The following is an 11657-nucleotide window of genomic DNA, read 5'->3' as shown; positions in this document are numbered from 1 at the left end:
CGACTGAGGTTTCAAGGGCTATTTTATGAGAGGTTGAGGTTGCCTGGTTGATACTATCTTCCAAAGTTAGGAATGGGCTCTAGAATGTTCATTCAGTTAATTCATTCAACAAGTATATTTAGGGGCACCTGGGTGGCTCAGTCAGTCGACTGTGGGACTCTTGGTTTTGGCTCATGAGGGTCATGATCTTGTGGTCGTGAGATTGAGCCTTGTGTCGGGCTCGGTGCTCAGCACGGAGTCTGCTTGGGATTCTCTCTCTCCCTCCCCTCCTGTCCCTCTACACCACCCCCACTCACTCATGCATATGCTCTTCTCTCTCAAATAAATAAATAAACCTTTTAAAAAAACCAAATATTTATTTAGCACATATTCTATGCCAGTAACTGCTTTAGAGGCAGAGGATATAACAATGAACAAAACAGACAAAAATTGCCTTCATGGAGCTTCCCTTCTGTTGGGGAAGATTACACAGTCAACAAAATAGAAAAATATATAGTATACAGGAGCATGGTAAGTACTATGCAGAAGAATAATGCAAAGAGGTATAGGGATTGTTGGAAGGATTTGCAAATTTCAGTAGTAGGGACAGAGAAGGGATCATTTGAGCAAAGGCAACATTCCAGCAAAGACCTGAAGGACGTGAGGGAGCCATTTGGTTGTCTGGCAGAAAAGCTTTTCTAGGTATTTGAAAAAATGAGTTTTTAAAATTTATTCTAAATTTTATTAATATATATTCTTTAATCAGATATCTATTGTATCTGGCATTAGCTGCAAGTATAAGAAAATAAAATCTGAGAGCTAATATTCATTTAGTGTCTGCCATGTACCAGGCACTCTGCTAAACATTATATATGAGGTTTGGTACCTTCACTAATATTTGCAGTTTAGTGAAGAAGACAAAGCATGTACATAAAATTCCTGCAGTTACGGTGTAGCAGTTCTTACGAGGAGCAGTAGTCGGTTTGAAGTTGCACCAACAGAGGTTTGCATGCACCTGATCTACCTGACATTTACATCTCTCTTTCACAGTGAACTGGCGTGTGAAGGGTACAACTCTTTAACCTAACAGAAGCTAATCCAGGAAGTTAATAATACCCGATCGCACCTTTTATAGAGCGCTTGAGTTTAGTCGGTATTATTCTAAGAAGTATTATTGCCTTTTACTGTGAGTCGGGAAATAGGCTCAGAAGGCTAGGTAATGTAAAGCAGTTATATGGTATGGTGTAGGGTCTCTGAGCACAACAGTCAAGAGAGAATTCTTGAGGAGTTGTATGGTGCAACTTAATAAGTTTATTTAGGTAGCACGGGGACAGGACCCCTGAGCAGAAAGGGCTGTACTTTTTGTTGTACGATTCTGGTGGTTATATGCTTAGTGCTTAAGGGGGAGGAGAGATGTGCAGAGAGTATTAGATCATAAATCTTTTCTACCTATTTCTACTCCTAAAACTACTTTCACAAGATTTCTCTGGTGTTTATTATTCGGTTCAATATTAACTATCAGTGAGATATACAGGCAGTCATGAGACTACAGCAAGCAGCACATATTTGAACCTTATTAAAACTATGCAGGCTGCAGGTCTGCCTTTTGGGCTAAAGAACATTTTTCTGCTTCTATCCCTCATCAGGTGGGGTTGGGACCTAAATTTAAGATACCTGCCTTCGAGCACAAGCTTTTCCTATTGCAATGCAGCTGTTACGAGCAGCTGCTGAAATAAAAGAGCCTTATGCTCTGCCAACTCAGCCCTTTCCCAAGTACACCACTGAAGGAGGGGTAGGTTAGGGCAGGGGAGGAGCAACAGCCTACAAAAGGGTGAAATCACACGCGGTTCTTCCCATCTGCGCTTGCGCAGGGGATGAATAAGCTCTCCGGAAAGACGCCTGGGATTCTGAGTTTGCGCAGACGCAGTTTCCTCAAGGCGGAACTGGGGCGACCGAGGCTTCTGCAACCTAAACACCCGGGGAGAAAGGAAGGTGGCAGACGCGCAGCGCTGCGCATGCGCGGGCACCTCCTCTGGGGAAGGGTTGAGAACCGGACTGGGGTGGCCAGCTGGGCTCAGAGCGGCCGGGGTCAGGATGGACGAGGACGTGCTGACCACCCTGAAGATCCTCATCATCGGCGAGAGTGGCGTGGGCAAGTCCAGGTGAGACGGGTCTGCCGGCGGTGACGACGGCGGCGGGGCTCTTTCTGCCTCCGTGGCCGCTGTCTGCTGGGCCGCGTCGGGAACGGTAAAGGCGGAGGCTGGTGCGGGCCGGGCTGGGGCCCGGCTCCGCTCGTTCTCCCCGGCCTCTCGGCCGCGCGGTCTTGCAGCCCCTGCCTCCCCCCCACCCCCGCCTTGTTGTGGGTCCGTGGCAGGCCCGCCTTGTCTGGATACGTTTCCCCTTCTGTCGTACCAAATAAAAAACAATTCTGAGGGCCGCCGCTCGGCGAGCGGGTTTGCTGCCGAGGAGCCTAGGGCGTGGCGGGCGGGTTTGGGCCCGAGTCTGGCCGAGAGCGAAGCCCGGACTCGGCCCCTGGGGTTCAGGCTCACTGTCACCCCGCGAGTTGAGTTGTAACTTTAGCACTTTGGTTTTTCTGTCAGGCTTTCTCTGAATACGTCGTGTTCCACACGGGAAGTTTCGTGACGCCTTGGGTCACATTCCTGGCCTATTTTGGTGCACCCCTTTGCCGCTTCTCTGTTTTCTTCTGAGTCAGCTGTGAAAGAACTCTTTGGTCTTCTGACTACTTGAGTAATTCACTTTAGTCTGAGATGCTAGTGTTTAAGCTGTGGACTTTATTCTTTGAGAATAAAGTGTAATTGTTCCTTCGCATTCTGCCACATCATATAGAGGTGAAAGAACAAATTAGTATTTTGTGTTTTCTTTCTTGACTTTTTTTGAGGGAAAATAATAGTTGACAGTGGTTCGAGTTGAGTATCGGGTAAGAACAGTGACGCTCAGTGGGTGTTGCAAGCGGGTTGTGATTTCCTCCAAGCCTTAGAACAAAGTTCTCCAGGTCAAGTTATTCTTGCCATCTCATTATTATTATTATTATCACTAGGTTATATTCTAGGCTGTCTTGATTTTTAAACAATATTCCAATTGCAGGAGCTGTAAGTAATTTCATATTTTAGCTATGCCTGCTGATAAACTTATCTCCAGATCACTTCATCAAGTTATACTTTTTTAGATGCTTAAGGATTTGAAACTTTATTCTGTAATACGTTCTGCAATTTTATATATTTTTAAAGTATGACAATATATTTTCTAGTTTTTCTCATTTAGTGTACTCTATATATTGGAGTGTGGGATTTGTACATAACAAGGAATAAATTAATGAAACACTGTGGGCTAGCAAAATAGTATGGGTAGTGTGGATGTGTGTGTATGTATGCATTATTTAAAGGACTGAATAGGGCACCTGGATGGCTTAGTTGGTTAAGCATCTGCCGTCTGCTCAGTCCATGATCCTGGAGTTTCATGACCGCAGAGGCCTGCATTTGGCCCTGTGTTGGGCTCCCTGCTCAGCGGGGAGTCTGCTTCTCTGCCCCTCCCCTGGCTTGAGCTCTCTCTCTCTCAAAGAAATAAATAAAATCTTAAAAAAATAAAGGACTGAATAAAGTACTTTTCATGATCACTATTATATTTGAGGGTTAAAAAGTTAATATATTGAACATTGTCTTAATAGGACTTCTATAGCCTTGTGGTCTTTTTTTCTTGAGATGTGACCCTCACTTAGGTTAAGGCATATGAAATTGCTGATTTTGAAGTCAAAAATGGTTGAATGTCATTTCATGTGGTTCAACCCAATACAAGTTTGGTTGGCAACATTTTCCTAAAGGTATTGGATGGATGACCAGTTAAGCTGTGTTAAAATTTTCTGGAAGGTTAACGAGAGTGTTTATGTAATTGAGGTTCTTCCTCTAGTGTAAAATCAGTTAGGTGGATTTATTGGTTTCCTTAGTTCCCTCCCTTCAGACAAACTTGTTTGGATTTAATTTGATCCAAACTTTTCTCAGTACTTAATGGTGAATTTTCAGCTGCTCACTGCAAAATTTTAACACCTTTAACTACCTCTTTCAAGAAAGGATTGTGTTTAGGGAGAAAGTTGGCTTATTTTTCTAGCTAGACATACGTTATTGGTGCATGTTCTTTGCTATGGAAAACAGCCTTGAACACTTATTCTTTCTGGGTACGATGAGAATTAAATGACTCTACTAAGATAGAAGCCTATTCTTTTTAAGCTGAGTTAGTACAAAAACATTTGTCATGGATATAATCTTTAAGGGTTGTTCTGACCAATAAGTTTGTTTCTTTACAGATCTAGAGTTAATGGAAGTGAAATACCACTTGTATTGTTGCATGACAAAGGACATCTTTTTTTTTTTTTTTTAAGATTTTTATTTATTTGACAGAGAGAGAGACAGCGAGAGAGGGAATACAAGTGGGGGAGAGGGAGAAGCAGGCTTCCCACTGAGCAGAGAGCCCGATGCGGGGCTTGATCTCAGGACCCTGAGATCATGACCTGAGCCGAAGGCAGACGCTTAACGACTGAGCCACCCAGGCGTCCCGACAAAGGACATCTTAAGTAATTCAAATTAGTGGGTTATTTTTCCAGTTTATTTCAGACTGTTGGAGTGTGATGAGCATGTGTGGTAGCAGCCAGGAGATCAGGATTATGAAACTGGTGCTGCCACTTCTGTGACCTTGTGTGTGATACTTGAACACTCTAGGTCTTCATTTCTTATTTGAAAACTGAGGTTGGAATAGAAATCCCTCAAACCCTATCTAATGTTAAGTGTATGAGATGCTTTGATTCTGTGGCTAGCCATAGTGAAGTAAAGAAGTAGCAAAGTGTTTCAGAAACTGGGAGGGATTATAGAGATCTTCTGTTACCTAAATTGCTGTCCCTCCTGTGTCTCTGTGTCCCCATCCTTTTTAGCCAATTTCATTTGTAAATTAAGAAATGCAGACTATTTATGATCACACTGTTTATTATAAATTTGCTTTCCTCTAAATGATATGGTGGTAGTTACTCCTTCCATCTATAGCTCTGCATGGAGTATTTTGTTGCTTTGACTTTGAAAATATGAACGCTTAAATATACATCCTTTAGAGCATTGGTTCTTAATCATTTTCTGGTTGTGGAGTCTTTAAAAAGTCTAAGTCTTTAAAAGTCTAAAAGTCTCTCTGCCTAGAAAAAAGCATAACATAGAGTTGAGAATACATTTCCAGCTAACGGTGTACCCCTGGCTAAGATCTGCTTATATTCAGAGCCCGTATTAAAATTTGTTGCTTTGTACCGTATCAGTTCCCTGGCTTTCCTGACAAAGTACCTTTAATGACAAGGATTATCGTAAGGATTAGCAATTATGTAAGAAGAACCGCTGGCTCAAGTGTCTGGCACATTGTTGATGTTCAATAAATAATAGCCAATACCATTGTTATTATTTGTATGATTCTGGTATTATTATTACTACTGCCACTACTACTCTACAAGTTTCTTTTATGTAATAATATTTAGTGTGGTGACCAAGTATGGATACATACCTTTTCCATTCTTAAAATATGAGTAACTAAATTTTTAGTGAAATTTTTACTTTTATTAATTTAAAAACCTACTGTTGGGGAGAGAAGAAAATTTTTATAAGTGCAGTCTTTCAAGATTCTTGTTAGTGCTGTCACCTGACTCACGTTGGAATAAGCAAAGTTATAGTCAAGAGGGTACAGTGTTACGTGGAAAATCTACTGTTTATTTCACTTTTGTGGTGCTGGTTTCATGGTAAACACAAGAAAGCAAAACCAAGAAAGGGAGAGTTAATCCTTCAAATACAGTTAATGACGCCGGATTTTGAATACCAAAAGGCCGTTATGTGTTGCAGTATACTCTGGGGGAAAAAAATCTCTAGCAACAGTAATTACAACCTACAGAAATATTTGTAAATTTTTTTTGCATTTCAGACATCCGATAGCTATTTCCTTGATTTTATTTATTTATTTTTAAAAGATTTTATTTATTTGACAGAGAGAGACACAGCGAGAGAGGGAACACAAGCAGGGGGAATGGGAGAGGGAGAAGCAGGCTTCCCGCAAGCAGGGAGCCCGATGTGGGGCTCGATCCCAGGACCCTGGGATCATGACCTGAGCTGAAGGCAGCCGCTTAACGACTGAGCCACCCAGGCGCCCTTCTTTGATTTTATTAATGCATACAGGTTGATCGATAGAACAGTCTTGTCCTATTGTAGGAGATAATGTGAAGGAAGATTGATTAATTTTATAAATCTAGGGCTTTAACAAAAGCTTAGATTATATTTTTGAAGAGCTTCTAATAATTGACACTTCCACCTTATATTAAATAAATAATTCGGGGAGATATAAAATCTTAGATTATTCATATGGTGTCTTTTTAAAAAAAATTCAAATTCAGTTAATTAACATATAATGTATTATTTGTTTCAGGGGTACAGGTCTGTGATTCATCAGTCTTCTATAACACCCAGTGCTCATTACAACACATACCTTCCCCAGTGTCTATCACCCAGTCACCCCATCCCTCTATCCCACTTCTGTCAGCAACCCTCACTCAGTTTGTTTCCTATGATTAAGAGTCTCTTATGGTTTGTCTCCCTCTCTGGTTTCTTGTTTCATTTTTTCCTCTCCTCCCCTATGATCCTCTGCCTTGTTTCTTAAATTCCTACTCATGTGGTATCTTTTGCTATTATTTCATCTCTTTCTAGTTTCTTTACTATTTCTTAGGTTTAGTCCTCCTTATCTCTCACCATAACCATGGCAGTTGTCTTCGGTTAATTTTCTTGCATTTTTTTTGCTGGCATTAACTTTTCAAAATGTAGAGCAGTTCTTGCCATTCTTTTTAAAAAAAGCTTTCAGTAACTCCCTATTGCCTACTTGATTTCATACAGCCTACCTAGCATTTGCTAGAGTATACCTATTCTGGCTATCATATGATCTACCTTCACTTTTTACTATATGTTTTCTTCCTGCTTAGGTAGTAGTCCTACTACTTACTACTTGTTACCAAATGATAGATTTTCACAGCTTTCTGTTTTACTTGAATTCAGAGTGTAGTACACATCAGATTTAAACAAAAAATTAATTTGTTGCATTCCAAGAGACTTATTTCCCCCCTTTTTGTCCACGTCACAGTATGACATGTTGCTGATACTATTTTCTCACAAGGACGTACTTTTACGGTTACCAAAACCAAAACCAAGCCCAAATCTTTTCACACTTGGGAATTGTGTAGGGGAGCATGGGGAATATATTAAGTAAACTGCTTTGCTTTTGGGGTTCTTTTATTGCCTTTCCAATAATTTAATTCCTCTATATATACCTGCAGTGGGGCAATATTTGTGGGAGCAGACCTACATCAGCTATTCTTACCTGTGTCTAATTTTTTTTTTAAAAGTAAGCTCTTTTTTTTTAGATTTTATTTGAGAGAGAGAGAGCGAGAGAACAAGCACGAACAGGGTGAGGGGCAGAGGGAGAAGCAGACTCCCTGCCTAGCAGGGAGCCCGAGATGGGGCTTGATCCCAGGACTCTGGGATCACGACTGAGCCACTCAGGCGCCCATTATCTGTGTCTACTTTGTGACAAAATATAATAATCCTGAACATTTGCCAAATGGTTAGGAAAAAAGACAAATTTCTAATCTGTCTTTTTAACATTTCTTTTAGCCTGCTCTTGAGGTTCACAGATGATACTTTTGATCCAGAACTTGCAGCAACGATAGGTAAGCCTATGTTTAAAAATTCAATAGAAATGCCACGTATTTTCTTGCCTTCAGTCTGTTTTATCTAGTTCCTTCTACCCTCCATCTACCACCCCATTGTTTCCATGTCTGTTGAATTCTTTTTCTTTCAAGGCTTAACTTTGGTTTCATTAAATTTCTGGAGCCTTTGTAGATCTCACCAAGCAAAAATAACTTACTTGTTGTTTCATGGCACTTGGTTAACACTGTGGATATTATGATTATCTGTACAAACATTTCTTTCTTGTACTATGGATTGTCTTTTATTTAGCAGCATACAATTATCTGAATATTTATTGTATGTCAGGCACTCTCCTAAGGGTGGGGCTATAATGATGAATTATATAGACTTAGTGTCTATCATCATGGACCTAACGGTATCACCTAATAGTAGAGTGTGTTAATTTTGCATTTTTAGCATTTGCTACAGTATCCTGCATATATTCTGAACTCACATGTTTATTGATATTAGTTATTAAAGATTATTAGCAGTAATGCCTAAATGCCTCTTTAAAATGAAATTTAGTTTGCCTAAAAGTGGTTTGCCACATTAGCTTACTAGAATATATGAGAAGATTGAGCTATTTAGCGTGTGTATCACATGTTTAGGGAGTAGATGACAATACAAAGGTATCAAGAGACAGCTTGCATTGTGAAAGAGCTGAGTCAGAGCAGGATAGTAGTCTTGACTCTGCCTTGAACCAGTTGTCTAGATCTTCAGGAAGTCCTTTAACTTCACTGTTTTCACCTATAAATTGAGGAGTTTTGGTGAGAGAGAATCTGTTTTCCTTACAGCTCTAAAATTTCATGATCTGTTGAGTAGAATGTAGTAAATATGATCCTAGCATTATTATTAGGGAAAATAAAGAGTTTCTCTTAACTGGCTTTGTTTTCACATTTATTGTGTGTGTGATTTTTTTTTTTCTTTTTTTCAAATGTTAAATAATTTCATACTTAGAGAAAAGTTGTAAAAATAGTACAAGAATTCTTGTATGTCCCCAAATGTTAATATTTATCACATACGCTTTATCATGCTCTCTCTACACACACACACACACACACACACACACACACAGTGTTCTTATTTTTTTGAATTGATAGTAAAATTGCAGAGAAGATTAACCTCTAAATACTTTAATGTGTATTTCCTGAATGAACATGGATACAGTTCTACTGTATACAGATAGATTTCATTAATTGTCCCCCTAATGTCTTATTTAGTGAAAGAAAAAAAATTGTTTCTGGTCCAGGATGCAGTCCAGGATCACAATTGAGTTTAGTTGTCATTTCTCTTCAGTGTCTTAATCTGGGCAGTTCTTTGTCTTTCATGGCCTTGACATTTTTGAAGAGTACATACCAGGTCAGTTATAGTATAGACTATCCTTCAGTTGCATCTGTCTAATGTGTCCTAGTGGTTAGATTCAGGTTATGCATTTTTGGCAGGAATTCCACATAATGCTTCTCAAGAGCATGGTGTGTATTTTGTACCATATATTTGTACCATTATTGGTGATGGAACTTTGGTTACTTAAGGTGATATCTGCCAAATTTCTTTAAAGTGTCATCCTATCATTCTAACTTTGGTGGTTGTCAAACAATGATTTTTCAAATTCCATCTACATTTCTTATTTAGAATTCTGCAAGGAATTCAATATGAATTCATAGTGCCTCTAAATGTTTAATAAGTTATACCAGGCATTACTTAACATTTGTGTGGCCTATTAACATTTACAGATTTACATTTATGTGTGTGAAAAGGAGTCATTTAAAACACTAGTAATTTAAAATCCATTTACATTTGGCTTTGATATATTATTTGTTCTTTAAAAAATTAGTAGTAAAACTTCATTTCACTCAGTACATGCCTAGCAATGGATAGCAAGGGGTAGAAGAGTAGTAACTGGAAGGAAAATGAATTTGTCTAGAGTTAAAATTTTACTAAGGGAATGATCAGTATATAATATAAAGCTATTTGTCTTCATTTCAAGCCCAAATGGAATCTGGAGAGTTGGACAATGACAAATTATATATTGTCTTCATTATTAAAAAGGCTTCGTCCACTTTAAGAATAAATACTAAGATTGTGGCATACTGATGATGTACATAATTTGTTCCCCAAATGGGCTCTGGGTCTTGAAAAGTATCTTTTACATTTAGGTATCAGATTATTTTCTGCCTTAGGTTATAACTAATATACACATGAACTTTGAAAATAAAACAATTAGTTCAGTTGCTAATGACCTTGTAATAATTAGTGTTTTGTGGAAAATTAGTATTTTACCGGTAGGATAGTAAGGAAAGCACACTTTTATCTTTTCAGTAATATAGTGAGACACTCAAGTTTCTATCTTGTATAAAATATTCTTTTAACGTAATTGTTGGATTTTGAACCTGAGGATGGTACAATAAAGTTGGGTTTTCTTCTTTTGCTTTCTGGCAGTTAGCCAGAATGACAACAAAGGGGGGAGGGAAAAACTAAAACACAAACCCCATATTCCACTAAACTAGAAGAAAGCTAAAAACCCCAGGCCACAGAATAGGTGGAATGGCTGCCAAGAACAGTGAGTCTAAGCAGACTGTATGTGGGAAGAAGTAGAGTGAGGATGCCATAGCTGCAGAGCTTGGAGCCAGCAAGGGAAGCTTCATGAACCTGAGCGGCCCACCCTGAGATGCAAAGCCTAAATCCCTTGTTTGCGAAAGCAAAATGGGTTTTTTTAAGCTAATGGCAGAAGTTTCCCTGCACCTGGGTTTGATACTAAGAAGTTGGGAAGGTGAAGCCAAACAAAGAATCACACAAACAAGCCATTTTTACATTTGTCTTTCTCTGTAGCAGTAGGGGAAGAGATGTCTTTGCATTGTGAAAACCTCAAGGCTGCCTATCTCCATTGGCTGTTGAAAAGTAAACAAACAAACAAAAAACCTAAATGATTCTCATATAAAACTTTGAATCAAGACAAAGTTTTGCTGGTCAGGAACTAGAACCACTATAGCCTTCTGCACGAATCTCTTACAGATAGCTTGTCCAAAAAAACCTCACCTCCTTTAAAGATGAATTATCAAAAGGATTTCAGCTAAACACTACTTCCTACCACTCAAGAATCAAAAAGGAAGAAAGTAGCAGAAAAACAAAGGACAGATGAATACTCAACAGAAAAAGTACTTCTATAAAGTAGATGAAAATCATGCCCAGCTGTTTTGCTATGAATTTAAAACACTTTTTGGAAATATTTACCACTGAGAGCACAAAGCAGTGATAAAAGAGGTCAGGAAGAGATAGTGTGACTGCATGAGAAAATGCAGTGTCAGCTAATTGAGCAGAAAGAAAAATAAGGTTAAAATAAAACCGTCACTGAAATAAGGGCGAAATTAGAAGGATCACAAGCGGGCGCCTGGGTGGCTCAGTTGGTTAGGTGACTGCCTTCGGCTCAGGTCATGATCCCGGAGTCCTGGGATCAAGTCCCACATCGGGCTCCCGACTCGGCGGGGAGCCTGCTTCTCCCTCTGACCCTCTCCCCTCTCATGCTGTTTCTCTGTCTCTCTCTCTTTCTCTCAAATAAATAAATAAAATCTTTAAAAAAAAAAAAAAAGGATCACAAGGGACAGTAGAGACCGTGGAAAACAAAATAAAGGACAATAGAAGCTGGAAAAGAAAAAAGTGGGTAAAATTTGCCAAAATGAATAAAAATGTTTAAAACACATTAGAAAAAATGATGTGGGGGGGGCGCCTGGGTGGCTCAGCCCTTAAGCGTCTGCCTTTGGCTCAGGTCATGATCCCAGGGTCCTGGGATCGAGCCCCACATCGGGATCCCTGCTCGGCAGGAAGCCTGCTTCCCCCTCTCTTACTCCCCCTGCTTGTGTTCCCTCTCTCGCTGTCTCTCTCTGTCAAATAAATAAATAAAATCTTAAAAAAAAT

General features: G+C 39.4%; 1 protein-coding gene across 3 annotated transcripts in view; it reads left to right on the top strand.

The window, feature by feature from the left end:
- The first annotated feature begins 1965 nt into the window (after nt 1-1965).
- The window catches only part of RAB18 (RAB18, member RAS oncogene family), a 32943-nt gene continuing 23251 nt past the window's right edge, over nt 1966-11657 (top strand). For all 3 annotated transcript variants that reach the window (XM_044914983.1, XM_044914982.1, XM_021686528.1), the window contains exons 1-2: nt 1966-2141; nt 7671-7726. In XM_044914983.1, the coding sequence (XP_044770918.1) occupies nt 2074-2141; nt 7671-7726 (124 nt within the window). In that variant the 5' untranslated portion in view covers nt 1966-2073. The remainder of the gene's footprint in view (nt 2142-7670; nt 7727-11657) is intronic.

This window comes from Neomonachus schauinslandi, chromosome 5 (genome assembly GCF_002201575.2).
Source record: "Neomonachus schauinslandi chromosome 5, ASM220157v2, whole genome shotgun sequence".
Classification (NCBI taxonomy): Eukaryota; Metazoa; Chordata; class Mammalia; order Carnivora; family Phocidae; genus Neomonachus; species Neomonachus schauinslandi.
Note: the sequence above shows the minus strand (reverse complement) of the source record. Positions and strands in the feature narration are given on the sequence as shown.